General features: G+C 41.8%; 1 protein-coding gene and 1 long non-coding RNA gene across 9 annotated transcripts in view; one reads left to right on the top strand and one right to left on the bottom strand.

Moving 5' to 3' along the window:
* The window catches only part of LOC140731681 (hepatocyte nuclear factor 1-beta-like), a 110,571-nt gene extending 97,758 nt beyond the window's left edge, over positions 1–12,813 (bottom strand). For 5 of the 8 annotated variants that reach the window (XM_073053340.1, XM_073053344.1, XM_073053342.1 and 2 more), the window contains exons 1-3: positions 12,440–12,813; positions 9,273–9,472; positions 3,180–3,447 (exon numbers count right to left, since the gene is read on the bottom strand). In XM_073053340.1, the coding sequence (XP_072909441.1) occupies positions 3,180–3,447; positions 9,273–9,472; positions 12,440–12,789 (818 nt within the window). In that variant the 5' untranslated portion in view covers positions 12,790–12,813. Of the gene's footprint in view, positions 1–3,179; positions 3,448–9,272; positions 9,473–9,615; positions 9,942–12,439 lie in introns of those variants that run through there. The other 3 variants (XM_073053343.1, XM_073053346.1, XM_073053348.1) reach the window with 2 other exon arrangements.
* A 1,533-nt stretch (positions 12,814–14,346) lies between these two features.
* Positions 14,347–17,732, top strand: LOC140731682 (uncharacterized). Its single transcript, XR_012099895.1, has 2 exons — positions 14,347–14,992; positions 16,970–17,732. It is a non-coding gene; the product is annotated as an uncharacterized lncRNA (long non-coding RNA).
* Positions 17,733–18,546: the final 814 nt, after the last annotated feature.

Below are 18,546 nucleotides of genomic sequence, written 5' to 3'. Positions count from 1 at the left end.
TCTACTCTGTCCAAAATCAAATTGTGAGAATTGACCTTGCAAATAAAACTTAGGATGCTGGAGGAACTCTGCAGTTCTGACATCATCTATGGGGGGTAACGGATAGTTACATCTCAGAGCAAGCCCCTTCATTCTAGGTTGGAACTTGAAAAATGGATTGTCCATTTCCCTCCACAGATGCTGCCTGACCTGTCGAATCCCTTCACCATGTTGTGTGCATTGCTGCTGATTCTGGCATCTGCAGCCTCTTCTGTCTGAATATTCTTCAGATCTATAGCATGAAACTGAGGGAAAGAAAGACACTCAGTAGCCAGTTTATTAGCTATACATGCTCCTTAATGCAAATATCTTATCAGCCAATCATGTGGCAGCAACTCAATGCACAAAAGCATGCAGACATGGTCAAGAGGTTCAGTTGTTGTTTAGATCCAACATCAGAATGGGGAAGAAATGTGATCTGAGCGACTTTGACCGTGGAATGGTTGTTGGTGCCAAATGGGGTGGTTTGAGTATCTAAATGCTGATCTGTTGGGATTTTCGCACACAACGGTCTCTAGAGTTCACAGAAAATGGCGCGAAAAACAAAGAGAAACATCCAGGAAGCGGCAGTACTGAGGGCAAAAATGCCTTGTTAATGAGAGAGGTCAGAGGAGAACGGCCAGACTGGTTCAAGCTGACAAGAAGGGGACAGTAACTCAAATAACCACGTGTTACAACAGTGGTGTGCAGGACAGCATCTCTGAACACACAGCACATTGAACCTTGAAATGGGTGGGCTAACAGCAGCAGAAGACCACACTGGGTTACACGTCTGTACCCAACGCAGTGGCGATGCGAGTGTGTACATTGACATTTCACATCCATTTGCATCTTTCTACCCTGTAGTCCCTTTGAAATCACCAGGAGCGGCTTTCCACGCCTGCTCTCTCAGTACATTGAAGTACATGGCTGGACAAATAAAGTTGGGAAACAAGAGAAGGCAATCCCAGCCTTCTTTCACAGCACTGGCTTTTGCTGGGTGACACCACTGATACAGCAGGCTCAGAAAGTAATTGAACTTGACGGTGCCTCGGGAAATAGACGAATTAAACATGCACAGACACACCAGGAGGGAAACAATGCTTTTTACTTACAACATTTTCGAAACAAACTTACTGGGATTTTTCCCCAAAGGCTAATCGAAAAGCAGCATTCACCTATATCCGTTACATATCCTGCTGCTTTAAGAATTGACAAGCAAAGATATATTCTCCGAGTTGAGTGAATTCAACTGCAACCAACAGCATGTTCACTATTAACAAATGAGCATTTGGATTGCTGAAGAAATCTGAAATCAGCGACCCAGGGTTCAATCCCCACTGCTGACTGTGAGGACTTCGTACTTTCTTCCCGTGACTGTGTGTGCTTCCTCTGGGTGCTCCAGATTCCTCCCGCAGTCTAAAGACGTACCAGTTGATAAGTTAATTGGTCACTGTGCATTGTCCTATGATTAGGCCGAGATTAAATTGGGGGATTACCAAATGGCACACCTATTCTGCACTGTACCTCAATAAATTAATAAATACCAAGGACGTTTATCCAGACATTGAATGTTTGACATTTGAACTATATAGTTCCCAAGATTTTGCCATTTTTGATCTTGAAATTAATTTGATTGCAATATATACAACTGTAACTAATTATTCCAATATCCAATATCCAGTTTAGTCCAGGGAGTACGTGTTACTCAAGAAATTTACAGTGACTGCAAAGATATCTAACAGAATATCTGGCTGGGAGCTGAAAATGCATTCTCTGAAACAAGCATAAACACAAGAGATTCTGCAGGCGCTGGAAATCCAGAATAACACACACAAGATGCTGGAGCAACTCAGCAGGTCAGGCAGCGTCTATGGAAAGGAATGAACAGTCAACATTTTGGGCCCTTCATCATTCCCCTCCATAGATGCTGTCTGACCTGCTGAGTTCCTCCAGCATCTTGTGTCTGTTTCAAGGTTAGTTTTATAAGACTATGTTCAAATTGTTTGATCAAAAGTCAGTCAAACCGTTAATGGCTTTATAAAGGTTTATCAATCATGGCTCATGCTGGTTTGTGTTGTAATGTAGTGCAACAAATCCTTTCTCTCCATCTCCCTCTCTGTTCTTCTCCCATCTTCTGAATCTGCTGACTCAAAGTACGGGGAAGGGCCAAACTTAAGTGGCCATTTATGATCCAGTGGTGAGTGTTAATTGATCGTGGGCAGGACCACAGACTGTCCTTCACTCTTTGCTACCTGGCTTCACTGGAATGTAAACCCAGACTAATATCTCATCCGTCTCCGTCTGTAAAACTGAAGCCAACATTTGTAACCCTCCCGCCAACTGCAGTTGCATCAACTGATTCTGCGGGGCTTCTGGAAGTTTCCTGGGTGAGCAGCCAAACAGATTCAGGGCTGGTTAGATGTGGCACCACTGGATAACAAACGATACAAGCAGCAGACTGAATTTGAGACAAATCTGGGTTTCATTGCATCTACAAACAAAAATCAGGGGTTCAAACATTGATCCTTCCTCACTAGGCTATGTACTCAGCTACTCAGGAACCATAAGACATAGGAGCAGAATTAGGCCATTCAGCCCATCGAGTCTGCTCTGCCATTCCATCATGGCTCATTTATTATCCCTCTCAACCCCATTCTTCTGCCTTCTCCTCGTGAACTTTGACACCCTGACTAATCAAAAGTCTATCAACTTCGGCTTTAAGTATACACAGCTGTCTATGGCAATGAATACTACAGATTCACCACCCTCTGGTTAAAAAAATTCCTCCTCGTATCTATTCTAAAGGGATGACCACCTATTCTGAGGCTGTGTTCTCTGGGTCTAGACTCATCCACTGTGGGAAACATCCTCTCCACATCCATTCTATCTAGGCCTTTCAATATTCAATAGGTTTCAATGAGAACTCCCACCATTCTTCTGAACACCAGGCCCAGAGCTCTCATGCACTCCTTATACTTTAACCCTTTCATTCCCGTGAACCTCCTTTGGACACTCTCAAACGCCAGCACATCCTTCCTCAGATAAGGGGCTCGAAACTGCTCACAATATTCCAAGTGTGGTCTGGACAATGCCTCATAAAGTCTTGGCTTGGCACCTTCGCTGATGTTGTTCTCAGCCCCCACCTTGTCGTTGCTTACCTGTTACATTCCTCCACTAGTGCCTCCCGTTCCTCCTTGCTGGGATTCTTCTGTCGTTCATAAGCTTGGTATAATATTTGCTGGGAAGCTGGTCCCCATTTAAACCTGTTGCGGCGCATCTTCTTGTTGGCAGGTTCAGTACCCGCCTCCTCAGCCTGCCCCGAGGCCTGGTCTTGCTGATTGAACTCTGGAAAGAGAAACAGCAGCTGATCTGGCCTGCTTTTGTCTGTCATATTGTTTCCAGTATTCTGGATAGTCTGGTTGAATTCTGAAAGAGAAAGGGTAGACTTGACCCAGCCCATACATGACAAAAAGATTGGATTATATATTCTTCAAAAAAAATCATGACAAAATTCTCAAAAGTAGTTACAATCAATTTATTACCAACTAGAGCAACAAAATGAAAATTTAATTTGATAACACAGCATTGTTTACTCTTACTCAGAGTTTCTTATTGGACATTACGTTCCCTTGCAAAAATTCAATACAACTTGACCAGAACCAAACACAGTAGCGCTTCAAACACCGAAAGGCAAAAGCAAGTTCTGCCGGACAACTAAAATGCTAACTGAAGACGGTGGAAATACACTCTGTGGCCACTTTATTAGGTACAGGAGTGGAGCCCAGTGTGGTTTTCTGCAGTTGTAGCCCACCAACTTCACGGTTTGACGTGTTGTGCATTTAGAGATGCTCTTCTGCACACCACTGTTGTAACACGTGATTATTTGAGTTACTGTCGCTTTGCTGTCAGCTTGAACCCGTCTGGCCATTCTCCTCTGACCTCTCACATTAACAAAGCATTTTAACCCATAGAACTACTACTTACTGGGTGTTTTTTTTTTGTTTCCCGCACCATTCTTTGTAAACTCTAGAGACTGTTGTGTGTGAAAATCCCAGGAGATCAGCAGTCTCTGAGATACTGAATCCACCCCGTCTGGCACCAACAATCATTCCACTGTCAAAGACAATTAGATCACATTTCTTCCCCACATTGATGTTTGGTCTGAACAACTGAACCTCTTGATAATGCTTTAATGCATTGAATTGCTGCCTCATGACTTGCTGATTAGATATTTGCAATAATGAGCAGGTGTACTGGTGTGCCTAATAAAGTAGCCACTGAGTGTATTCAGCAGGTCAGGCAGCATCTGTGGAGGGGGGAAACATAAGAAACATCCAATTATCCAATTCAATAACCTGCTGAGCATTTCCATACCTTCTGTTTTTATGAAGAAATTATATCTTAATAGGCTGAAGATTCCTTAAAGCACATAAACTTTGTAACAGAGAAAACAGTGGTAATGGCTTGTATTCGCCATGAGCCTCTTCCACCTATAACTCCACCTGCCACCCTTTCTATTCCCCACTGCCTACTTAATTGCCCCACATATCCCTTAAAACACACCTCTACCATGGCTGTGATCACTTTCTGGGGTAATTTGCTTCATTCTCACCACAGAGTAAGTCAGTTTCCATTGAGAGCCACATTCATTTTGGACAAGGATACATTGTGTCTACTCCTATGACCGTACAGATGCAATTCTGCCCTGCCCAATAGGAATCAGTGGTATTGTCACAGGAAGTCATTTGCAGTAAAATATTAATGAAGCAATCGTTTGTAAGTGATAATTCTCTTTGTTGGGATTTTGTTGTGAGTACCGCGCGGAGAAATGCAACTACTGAGGAACAAATCTTTGAATTGATTTTTTTTTTGCGGAATAAGTTAATATATCTACAAGGATTTCCTCATTAATTTCAAAGTTTAATTACTTTAAATAAATCATTCAGACAGAAAGGAGTTTCCTTTTGAGCAGAGCTTTATCAATGCTGGAGGAGATTATTTTAACAAAACTATGCCTCAGCCGAGCTTTGAAGGGCACTTCACTTGATCCTGTGTACATTCTGTGAACTTTATTTTATAGCCAAGAGTTGTAAAGAGCTGGGAAATTTCTACCATTTCAAAAGTCCTGGGACATTTCTATTTACAAAGGGTCTGCCATATGGCATGTAGCTAGCTCTCCTTCATAATTCTTTTATAATTTTACACCCAAAGGTCTCTTATACAGCAAGAGCGGGAATATAACAATTCCAAGCTGAACAGGCTAAAGTCACTTCAATTCTACTTATTTATTTAGAGATATGGGGTGGAACAGGCCCGACGAGCCACACCTCCCAGCAACCCACCTATTTAACCCTAGCCTAATCACAGGACAATTTACAATGACCAGTTAAGCTGCTAACCGTCTTTGGGACGTGGGACAGAAGCCGGAGCACCTGGAGGAACCCCGCACAGTCGGGGGAGAATGGAGAGTCTCCTTACAGACGGTGCCAGAGTTGAACTCCGCCGCCCACACTGCAATAGCTTCACACTGAGCGCTAAGCCACCTTGGTGTAAAGATGTAAAGTGCTGTTTCAAAAGCACGGCGATATTTCTATTTACAAAGGGACTACCATATGGCAGATAGCTAGTTGCCCTTCACAATCCTTTTATTACTGAGCACCTAAATGTCTCTTGTACATTCAAGAGCTGGAACGTAACATTTCCACGCTGAATGGGTTAAAGTCATTAACCCATTATGAATATAGATCTTGGTAATGGTGCCTAATGTCAAATCTATTTTATTGTAAAGCAAGGAAATGATGCATCATCATTTATTGACTTCACAAGATCAATCAGAGTGTAAAACATGGAGTAAGGAAAAAGGAACATCAGGTAACAACATAGATCAGTACATTTACTCTCAGAATTGCCTGTCGATGCAATGATGTAGCCTTGATGGCTAAAATGTTGTCAGAAACTAAACCTTGATGAGAAAGTTCTGTAATTGGAAAATGTATATGGATGTTTTTAGAAAATGGATCAATCCAGTAGAGTGATTAATACGCTCGAATGATTACTATAATCTGTATCTTTTTCTTTATTGATTTATTGTGGATGTTTAACTGTGAAATTGGCTTTACTCTAACAGAATTTAACTGGCTCCTCGGATAGAATCTCTAGGTCGCGGAAAATACCAAAGTTTCGAGATGTTTTCTCTGTTTCAATATTTTTTCATCTAACCACGCGGTAATTCGTGAATTTCAACTACTTTCGTCTTACATTTTACACTGAGAGCTACAGCATTCAGGAAAGAACATGTTGCATACTTACAGTATTATGCAAAAGTCTTGGGCACATGTATTTATAACTAGAGTATCTAAGACTTATGCACAGTACTGTGTTTGTCAATGTGGAGCAGAGAGCAAGTTTGTAAATCTGGCAGAAGCAAATTATATTGGGAGTGAAGAGGGTGGAGCGCTGTGGGAGGGGTGTGGGACAGGTGACGGAGGAGTGCTGGGCGGGTGGGGGTGGGGTGGTGGCGTTGGTGTAGACATGCCCAGCCCTCAGACACCAGGCAAGGGCTTTTGATTCCAAACAATCAGTTTATTGATCATTACAGAATGTCTCTCTGGTGCTCCCCGCTCCCTCCCCTCTCCCTTCTCCTTTTCCCAACCATGATTCCCCTCTCCCTGCCCCCTTTCCCACTCTCAGTCCACAACAGAGACCCATATCAAAATCACACTGTCATTAAATTTGTTTGTTTTTTGCGACAGCAGTACAGTACAATACATAAGATTATGACAATACTGTGCAGGAGTCTGAGGCACCCTAGCTATATACATGTGCTTAAGACTTTGGCACAGTCCTGTATTCAAGTGGTATTAATGAAATTGTTGCTGGCTTCTCCTAACAGAAATCTAATATTGAGATATTGACCTAAATTGACTTCAGTTTTTTTTATAAACCAGGGAAATTTTTAAATACTAACCAAGAAATACTATTCAAAAAATGAGAGCTTAATATCCATGGGCACCAGTTACAGATAAACAATATCTTTGTAATACACACAAAATGCTGGAGGAATTCAGCAGGACAGTCAGCACCTAGGGAAAGGAATAAACAGTCAATGTTTCGGTCCAGACTCTTCTTCAGGACTCGCTCAAATACGTCAGCTGTTTATTCCTTTCCACAGATGCTGATTTCCTCCAGCGTTTTGTATCTGGATGTCCAGCATCTGCAGAATCTCTTGTGCTTAAAAACACCTTTGACCCAATCATTGTTTATTCTTGTAAAAGGCAAGTCTTGTAAAAGTTTAAAATGAACTTTGTACAAAAGATTGGGTCAGCTGTGGAGGGGCAAGTATTTTAAAACCAAACAAACTAGAGGCAAATGACTCAGGAAATAGAGTGATGCTGGTGGTCATCTTTTAGCATTGAACCCTTTTTTAGAAAACATTAGATCCAATGGGTCTTTTTTATGGTGTCATCTTAACTTCCAGGTGATATTTACAAATCAAATACCTGAAACTTAGTCTAGTAATCATTAGTGAGGGGTCACGTTCCTCTGCTGCCCCAGTCTCACCCAACCCCATAGTAACAGAAATAAGTTGGGGGCAGACATTATCTGTTTCCTTTCATGGTGTTATTTTTCTCAGCATAAGCAATCACAGTAGGAAGGGGCAGATGATACTCCACAGTTAAACAGTGCCATCTGAAATGTTTTTATATCATACTGTTTCAGCTTCTTTGTCTACTCCAACATAAAATGCAGACCCTGGATTTACCTTGGAGGCTGTTCCACTTTCCCCACTGTGAATACTCTACACATTGCAACACAACAGTTCATTTACAACAAACCAACTACAGGTTGGTTGGCAAATACTTTCTTTTACCTTGAGCAGAGTTACTTAAGTGAGAGCAGTAAAGTATTGGACAGTGTTTCTATTCTGTACCCCATCAAGTCAAACTTTTTTTTGCCAGAGAAAGAGCAGCCCAGCTGTCACTTCAATGAATGAACCTGTCACAGTCAACTAATTAAGTGGATCCTACACATTTATTCTGAAGAATTATTGCTGAACTATGGAGTTCCAAATGATCACTGCTGTTAGTAATATTCCCTGTGTTATGATGGAGAGGCTGAAGCATACAAAGCACATAACACAGAACAGTACTGAACAATACAGATGAGCAGGGCCATAAGACTACTCAGCATTTTCTCCCCACTTCCAGCTGGCTCCTAAATGATTCAGGGTTTCTTCCGTTATGACTCAATCTAGGATCAATTCCTCTGTCCATCACTCTCTGCATGGTTACAGACTCCCTGATCACATAGATAGCAGACTTAGGTGTCTTTTTTTTAAAAAGAAGCTGGTGTTCTTTTCTCCGTCTCCTGCAGGGGAAAAGTGGATGTGTTTCTGAAGATGGGATGGAAGACAGTGGAGAGAGGACAGGACTTCCTGAAACCCAGCACAAAGGGACAAGATTATTGCGCAGAGGACTTTAATTCCGCCACCTGCAGCAGTACCCTTCACTCTAATTACGCAGGCAAGCCAACAAGTTAAAATGGCAAAACTCCCAAGTTTTCCAGCATCTGTCAAATCATCACTGAAACCTTCCACAGAACAACCAGAGGTAAAGATAAGTGTTTGTTTCTGAATGAATGGGAAAAATAATTCTAATCTCAGGGAATGAACCTGCAATGCAATATTGTGTTATGGAGATCTGACCATTAAAAATCTGACAGGCACTCCATTCTGATACTGAGAGAGGGCCGCACTGTCAGAATGGGCGCTCAACTGAGCTCATATCTACTCTCTTGGGTACATATGAGAGATATGAAATATCCTTCAACCAATAGTGGGTCAGCTGCCCGAACTGTGATAGCCAGTACAGGTCCTTCAATAAGCTGATCTAGTCTTGTTCCCGTCTCCCTATATCACTGTAAAAATGGATGTAAAGTTCTTTAGGAAGTCTAAATGGCGGAGCAAAGGCGATTCCTTCATTTAGGGATGTAAAAAAGACCAAACGCAAGAGATTCTGCAGATGCTGAAAACCCAAAGCAAAATGTTGGAGGAACTCAGCAGATCAAGCAGCATCTGACAGTTACATTTCGGGCAGAGACTCTTCATCGGGATTCAATTCATGACGGGTGTTGGCCTGAAACGTCGGTGTTAATTCCTCTCCTTCTAGATGTAAAGACAAATCACGCGACTGGAAACTAAGCGGGTTACTTTGCAGTAAGAGTAAGCGAGCCTTTGAAGTGTGGACACTTACGTCTCTGAATCTCCTGTTGCTTCCTGATGTACCAGGTGTAGAGGGCGGCCCGTTTCTGGTTCTTCATCGGGGTGCCCTTGTTCAGATGCTGCGAGAGGTGAGACTGATTTAGGCCCGTCACGTCCACCACCTCCCGCTGGGGGATGTTGTGCTGCTGCATGTAGCCCTTGATCATCTTCGCCGCTCGCCACGGGTCCTCCCTACAGAGGGTCCAACAAACAGGTTACAATTTCAACAACTCTGTCAAAAGGCCGCTGCAGGGCCAGGGTGTAGAGTACTGAGTATTGAAACGCCGCGGCTTGGTTACACACTCGCACACTGCAAAGGCCCGACAGGAACAAACCTTTGCTAGAAAATGATGCTCGATACAAGATCTCCATCAACGATGCTGGACGGTAGTCCAGCTGATATTGAGTTATGGGGGCCGTACAAAAGATAGGGGGGAAGCAAGTCGATTTCAATTCTTTTTCATCCAAATCGATCTTTCAAAACTGATGCCCCACGCAGATTCCAACCAGTTTAGAGACTGATTTTAAAGAGGGCGGGATATATTCAATTAGTGATACGCCTTTAGTAATTGTAACTCTGAGAGGGGATTGCGATCAGTTATTTTTTTTACAGGTTGGGGTTTGTCGTCGATAGGCTTGTGTCTGCTGTTGAAACATTGTTGGTGGCTGTAGTTTATATCACTCACTGAGGTCCTTCCACCAGGACTCGAGCCGTTGGGCCCAGACACACTTAATTTTTACCAGCGTTTTGCACTTAGGTTGTGATCTCCGCCCACAATCCCTGTACCCCCGTGCAAGGGGAATAACTTTTATATCTCCCTGGAGAGAGGTGACTATTAACCCTTAGACCCCCCCCCCCCCAACACACACACCCCAACTTTCCTTCGCCTGGTATACTATTATTAAAATATGGCGCAGCGTTCAGGCTTCTTTCGAGCTTTTCACGTCGCGCCAGGCCGCAAATCGTCAAATGTCACGACATATGTCAGTGATAGTAAACCTGATTCTGATATTTAATGGAAAAAATTAAACGATAAAAACTTATCGTACCACGTGTGTTACCGATGTAAAATTAGCTAATAGCTTATTGGGAATTCTCCGCTTTTTCAAATAGACAGCGTGCACTCTCCTCTGTAATTACGAATAGTTTACCTGACGACTGCAGATTATTTGAACGCATAATATTTAAATTTCCTTTCGTTAAACTGATGAATTCGAACCGTGGAGTGGCTTTTTTTTTAGGGCGTTAAACAAGGTTTAAAATCTTTTTTCTCATAAACTCCAAGCGCGCACCCTGTCTCTGGGTTCATGTGCTTTTCAACAAGCACTTACGCCCGGTCACTGTACCACATCGACGCTTTAAAAATAAACAAATAATATGACAATTGAATTAAAAAACAGTCATCAGTATAAAATAAAAATACTTCAGATAGAAATATGGTTCTGAAGCTCAGGCACGCCCGCCAGTTTAGATATGCCATGTGAATTTACAGGGGTATGACACTACCGAAAGTTGTGTTGGGAACCTAATTAGCAGTGGGCTGCAATGCGGTCCTTGTCACCGCTCTCCCACTCAAAATTGCCCCTGAGAATCACATGGATTTATCCAGATTTACGCGGGTCATATTATATTCGGGACTGATCAACCGTGACGAGTTTCAGATCATACTTTGTAATTTCTCATGACTCGCAAACCCAAACAAGAGCTGTTTGTTCAGTAGAGTACGCGCTCTTTACAACTCGCCTTACCAATGAGTAACCAGGTTACCCATTCACCTAATCAGAGTGTGTTCCACTTTTCTGTACATTCGGGGTTGATCATTTATACTAAATTAATAGCGCTCTGCAGAAACGTCAGCCGCACGTGTTCCACAATCTTGGACCATAGTTATATTTATAAACTGCCACGGGACGATTAAAAGCCCTCGTGCCGTTTCTCGTCTTTCATTCAAACAGAAAGGAACAGTTTAAAAATACACGTTTCAATGTTTTCGCCTTGCATTTTCTACATGCACATTAAACACATCTATGAATTACTTCATAAAAACAGATGAGTTATGCATATATTTTATAATATTGTTACAAGCTTAAAGCCAGAAAATCTTTCTAAACGGGGAAAGGTGCGCGTTACCACTGTTTACACTTCTCGGCGCGTTTTTAACGAAAGCCTATTTTTCCCCCCTGGCGCTCGGTTGACAGATCCGCCCTAGATGCAAGCAGATTATTTTTTTTTCACGACCACCTTACACAGGTTAAGTACTGTAGTTAGCCAAAGCTTAGAGGCCTTCTCTCCGGGGGGGAAAAAAGTCAAAAATCTACGGTTTCGAAAGAATTCGTCCGAAATTAAGCGAATCTGACTGAACCTGAAATAATTCGGTATAAGCGAACGTCAGAAACGAAGATGTCCTTTGCTAATAATGTAAGATTGCAAGGACACTCGGGGGTTTTACACTCAAGAGAGCGGTTTTCCGGATGGTCGATATTTTCTGTACTGTAGTTTAACCGCCCCGCTTTTAGATGTTAAAAGATCGGACGAGTTCAGCCCTTAAATGTCTGCATGAACTTGTCTTGCTGACTGTCGCAACCTACAGTTATCATTTATTCATGTTATTTCATATTAACGCTGCCTACAAAATGCCACTAACTTTTTGACACCAGTGAAGCGAATCTCAACCCCTTACACAATTACAGTATTTTCCGGCCAAGGACTGTATTTAGTATTAGTTCATCGATGAAGTGGAAAACCTCGACCCCTCGATACATTGAAAACACTATTTCAGATTTCCCGCCCAGGTTACAGAATTACCCTGACAAAACCGGACAAATTGAGCTCAGTCTGGCCACATGAAACTAACAAAATAACAACATGAAACTGACAACCTGCCCGGATTAAACCCCGCAAAACGACAGCAGATTTGTTCCTAACCTGGCCTTAGAAAAAGGCTACACGATTACAACTGTCGTCGAGACTCCCGGTTTAAAACTGACAATGTTTCTCGTACATTTAGTTTATTTATATATATTTTTTAAAAAATTGAGTTGCTAGGGCGTTGGAGCAAGCGGCTTCCTATTTTACTTAAATGAACGCTCCGAACAACAGATTGCGCGTTTGTAACTCCATATTATTAAGAGAGAAGTAAAGCTGTTGGGACGGGTTACCTCAGCATTCTGTCCACCTCGGCTCTCTGCTCCGCCGCCTCCTCCGTGTTCAGAGACTCCAGTTCCTTGAGGATGGGAGGTGTGTCGTAATCCTCGCCGTCTTCCGAGCCCTCGTCCCCGGATAACTTGCCTTTGCCGTGCCCATTAGTCAGGGAGTGGAAGACGACCTTGGTCTCCGAACTCGAGCCGTTCATCTTCAAGGGAGACACGGGCAGGTTCTCCAACTTCACCTCAAAGCTCGGGGAAGGTTCCAAATCTTCCAAAGCCTGAATCAGTACATCTTTGGATACTCCGGAGCTCAACAAGGCACTCAATAGTTCCTGTTGGAGAGATGTCAGTTTGGACACCATCTTTTAATTAAATCAGACTTTTTAGAAAATATATATGCGCACAGACCAATCGGATCCTTTGTAACCACTTGTTCCTCGTACATCAAAAAATATTTTCGAGAAATGGCAAAATATTTTTTTTAAAATCCAGAGAAGCCGCTTCCTGGAGGCACCTTTTGCACTAAACTGCCATGATCATTCTTTGGGAACAGAATATAAGAATATGCAAATCGGCGGGAAGTCTTTGTGGGGGGAAAAAAAAGTCTTAGCAATATGCAAATACAACGAGGCTGCGAGAGTGCGTGTTGGAGGAGCCGGGACAATGCGAGCCGAGCTCGTTGTGTTTACATTTGAGACTGGCGCATTTTATTGGCCGCTATTTATCGATTAGTACCTACAAAACTCTGAACTTTGGACCGACTACGAACAAAGTCCAGAGTCCGACACTGCGCCAGCCGAACGGATGCTATGCAAGCCGGGCTGCTGTTTTTTAATAATTCGCGTTAGAAAAACAATTATATTGAAAGAGAAACTGTTGAAAAATATACTGAGCTTTTTGACAGGAATTAACCCAACCCCTAAAGAAGGCCAGCAAGAAAAAAAGAATCAAGTATGAATTTAAAGGAAATAAATCTTTATAGCGTTGCTTTTACAGCCCTGCAAAAAAATGTAATGTGCATCTCAATTGCAGACACAAGCTATTGCCAAGTAGATAAAGCGTTGATTATAAGTGTTTAGAATAAGCAGCGAAACGGAATACGATTGAGGACGGGTATTGGCGTTTTTTTGGTGCGGTGTACGTAACGGGTGGCAGGACCATTGAATTATTAAGTATTAATACTATAGGGCGCAAAACTGCCAGCAATATTCGAGAATGACGGATTTAATTTATGTTTATTGGTTAATTTGTAATTCCTCGATCCAGATTGTAATAATTAGACCCGGGTTTGAATCCTTTAACACCCTCTCGGGTGAAATTAGTACGTTTCATAAATTTGTGTCTAATGCAAAAGACGCGGTTTGACCACCGATCGGGAGACAAGGGAGAACCGTAAAGTTACCGACACTGTCAGTCTCAGCTCCTAGATTTCCAAGCTGTCGAGAGGCGTTGGAACTGAACCGACCTGAACGAAGGAAGCGACTGGATTGCAATGTGAAATCGAAAATGTTTGGTGTGGCTGAAAACATTTAAAACCATAATGAAGTTGAAAGTTTGATTAAATTAGTACAATGTCATATAGACTGCGCCCTGCACCAGTAAATGCAACAATTAGGAAATGTGTTCACAATACTGACATAATGTTTAGTCCAAGCCTGATACAGTTTTAATTTTCAATTTCGTTTGTATCAAATCCGTGCCATCAGTCATCTTGAATCCGTAAATAAAATATTAAAATATCACACTACGAATATGAGCATAAAATGTTTCATTCGTCTCATAATGTCAAGTAAAGTATATTTGACCTGAACTTCGTACTGAGTTTTTTTTTCGCCCCCGAGTAATAATTCGCAACAAGTTGCTGAAACAATAACCCTTCAGGAGGGCTCTCATACCGCGGTGGGCCGCAGCAGGTTGTGCTGAGACTTTACAGCGGTTTTATTGCTCTTGCTCGCTCAGACAGCCGTCTTAGAATTTGTTTCGATCGGACAGGCTGCATTCGATCAGCACATTTAACCGGCCTCTTCGTGTCCCAGTGAGAACGACTCCCGAAACGCCACACCGAGAGCGCTGGGACAAATGGCTACTTGTTGACAAGACACGTGTCCATATACAGCAGTGTTCGGGATAACGTTTAATTCCTCGTGTAAATGCGCACAACTTTAATCCTAAATCAATGTATAAGCAGCGTGTTGTTTAAAATAGAAGTGAAATTACATTTCATTTCAGTGCCACGGCCCTCGCTCACCTGAAAACGTAGAGGCCGTCACCTAAGGGTACAACTGGAGGTGGCCGTGGGCTGTAGCCTTTTTTTAAACTTATCAATACTCTTTGTTTTTGGGTTTACAAATTATAAATGCAATCAAGATCAATCTCGTTAAAATGATTAATTGATTTAAGATTGTAATTTTTTTTTTAAGCAGCAGATATTTTCTACAAGGATGAATTGTTGGATAATCTGCGTTGGAAACGGTTTCACATGCCAAAGGGAAATTGATCGGAGTTTTCCCTTTCAAACTGAACATGCGACCCTGAATTAGACAAATTATAACATCCTGCTCTAAGGTATTTGACTGCCCATTCACATTGCAATTCATAAGGAGTTCTGTTTAATTCCAGAATTTGCTTTCTCTCTCCTGTTGCATTCTTTCTTACAAATGCTGAGTTTTGATGCAAAGCACGAGTTTTGAGGAAAATGAAGGCGTTGGGAACTTTACTTTAGAAGTCTAGTTTTCTCTCTGGGCAACAGATTGCTTTAATTTGTTATCGAAAAGATGTTCATGGTTCATAAAAACAATGACCACGTTTTCTTCCTATAAATGATCACAGCAAATTTTGCTCAGAATAACTTACTCACCTTGAAGTTTCTACCGTAGGCTAACTTTGGACCTAGATGTTAAAAACTACAAATTTGTTAATAACTACAAATTCGAGCAAGCGACTACAATATAATATAAGAAACTGCAATATTTTGTTATTTTATTTTTCATCTGAAATCAAAATATTTTACAATCTTTTCAGAAGGTAATAATAGGTTTGAGTTGGTTTATAGGTGAAGTGGAGACTCTGTGACGTATATATTTACGTATAAAGTCTTCATATATAACTCAGAATATCAAATTGTTTAGGATTTCCATACAAGAAAGTCCCCGGAATATAAAAAAATACATAAATGCAATATAACTAACAGAGAATCAATGAGAGTAGAAGCGGGTCAGTGACATTTGCGGTTAAATCAATATTTTTGTGTACACGGCCCATTTCTGCACAGGAGGGACCTAGTGTTTCATTGACACTAAAATGGTCCCGCAGTGGAACTGCTGCACGAAGAATTGGGGAAAGTCCTCCGCCGAGGAGGGAAATAAACGTGTGTTTCAGAAAAGAGAAACCGTCTTGTGCTGAAAGCAACAGCCATTCATTCTAAAGGTCGTTGTTTGATTAGAGGTCAAGCGGATTAAAATTTAAATGTTTTGTCTGTCCCGAGAATTTTTACCCTCCGCGCGCTAAACTAACACTTAAGTGGGTGGGATATGCGACAGGCATCTGTCCCAACATTACGACTGGGCTCCAGAGCTCTGAAGACTGGAGCGAGCCTTTTGGGCTCTCGAGAGGAGGTTTATGCCGGTCCATCTCAGTGCATGTTTTGCCACCATACGTCTGTATTTAAGCTTGAAGGCTGCTTTCGTTCAGGGTCCATAAGACATCCCAACCCCGGCACATTTCGGATCCCTTCCAATCTTCCCCACCCAAACTACCTGTGGAGAGCGCGAAGTACAGAAAACTGACCGCTGTGGCGCCTTTCTCCGTCTGTTCTGGACCGTGTAACAGAAATACGCCCCAAACGAGTAAATTCAATCACCTTGTTCGATTATGGTCCAAAAAGAAAAATGCAATCGAATGCAATAAAATAGTACCCTTAAATAAAAGTAATTGTATTTTCGTCAGCACTGGATGCCAAACAAAACAACTGACAAGCAAAGGATTGCTACTGGAAATACTTGAGATCTGCTTTGTTTTTGTTTTTCGCTGTTGTGCTAGAGATCCCGACAGAACATTCGCAACTTGGCAATACCTTGTGTAAACTTTACATCGATCAGTTCCGCGGGGAGTTTGCCAAAACGACGCACAGGAAAAGTGACAGGAGAATGAAGGCGCAACGAAAATAAATTCTATCAATGTTTCTCAAAAGCCTGCCATTTTCCACAGAATTTGCCCTTTTTTTTGATAATTCGGCCGAACAAAGTGGAGACTTTGCCTTTAAACTAAGTTTTGACCCCTTGATGAATAATGCAATTGCAGCATATGTAATCAATCTCCAGCGAGGAGAGAACCTGAATGGAGCCCATTGTCACGGCAAAAGTTATCACTCTCGACAATCTTGTAACTTTCCAAGATAGACCCACAACGTGTGCTGGAGAGCTGAGGTAATTCCTATGGATTATCTCGTTGATACCAATTATCCTTCTATAACATATATAACATTTATTTTATAATGTTATAATATCTATAACGTTTATTTTATATAAAACATCTTCATTTCAGGGCGCTCTGTACACAGAATGGACGAATTTATCAAGTTTTCCAAAGCGCATCTACAGCAACTCCATCTTAAATAAATAAAAAGTTCGTGAAATTGATTAAAGTCTGTTTGTAAATGCAAATTCCACATACAATGCATCGGTTTAAATAACGAGGTAATTTGTCCTTATTCCGTCAGTCGATGATTTATCAACATAGTAATTATTTTATGAAAAGAGGATCGAAATATAATTGCTTAAAGTGATTGCCATAATGAAACAGTTGTTCAATTAGAGAGGAGTTCGTGGGTTAATTTTGCAAATAGACGCCAGAATTCCAGCTTTAGCCTCATTATTACCGATTGATCGAATTAGTTTATTGAAGGACTTCTCACTGTCTGCTGGACATTTGCTGGGGACGGAGATTAGCCCAATCCAGATCGGGGAGCCAGAACAGAATTAATTCGTACAGAGACGGAAAGCCCTGCCGTTATAGAAGCGTCAAATGACATTGGAATCGCAGACTATTACACAGGAATGCTTGCGACTTCTACTGATTATTTTGTTTTAAATGAACTAGTCAACGAATTTAAAGTTTTAATTGTTGGACATAGTGTTTTTGAAATCATACACGGGTGGATAAAGAACTCCGTTTAACGTGGAATTTTAATCCGTAATATAATGGTCTAAAGCAGGGGTTATTACCCTGGGGTCCACGGGGCTCTGTTGATAAGATTCCAGAGGGTCCAAATCTTCTTATTTAACGCTTTAATAAAGAAGCACATACATTGCTGTGTCAACATTGTGTTTATTTTTATATTTTGAGAACTGTATTTCAATACGATCGGTTTATTTTGTACTTGTTCTGAAAAGGGGTCCATGGGCTTCACCGGGCTGCCAAAGGGGTCCACGGCATAACGAAGGCGATGAACCCTTCCCTGGTCTAAAGGGGCAATATCAATGGGTTTAAGTTTCCTCCCAGTCTGCTCACCCCGTCAGCGGCCGCTCATGAAGCGTGTGGCCACTTCTATATCAACCCGGGTACTTGCAGCGGAATCGAGCCCAAATGTTCAAGATTGTTTAATGTCATTTCCAGTACACGAGTGTAAAGGAGCACGAGGTAATTGTTACTCCGGATCCGGATGCAACACAAACAAACCACAATAAGGTAAAGATTTTTTAAAAACCCCATAAATACATGAGATAGAGGACATACAGAGACTGATTTCATGTCCATAAAGTGACGCTAGCCACGGGAGTGTCTGTACATAACATGGTAAAGTAGTGGAGGGGTGGGTTACTGGGTAGGGGTGTAGATCAAACTTAGTGCTCGGGGAAAGGAACTGCTTTCCTGGCGTGGATGCTACGTAACTTCCTCCCTGATGGGAGTGGGATCTCCATGAGAAGGATGGGTGGGATGCTTAATGATGTTACTGTCCCTTTTCCAGCACCTTTCTGTGCATCAAAGTCAAAGGATTTATCAAAGGCATATATGTCACCTTGAGTTTCATTTTCAGGAGGGCATGCACAGTAAATACAAAGAAACACAACAGAATTAGTGAAAACGTCACACAGCAAAGACGGCATATATGGCCTTGACGG

The sequence above is a fragment of the Hemitrygon akajei genome, chromosome 8 (genome assembly GCF_048418815.1).
Source record: "Hemitrygon akajei chromosome 8, sHemAka1.3, whole genome shotgun sequence".
Classification (NCBI taxonomy): domain Eukaryota; kingdom Metazoa; phylum Chordata; class Chondrichthyes; order Myliobatiformes; family Dasyatidae; genus Hemitrygon; species Hemitrygon akajei.
This window is presented reverse-complemented; position numbering and strand designations above follow the sequence as displayed.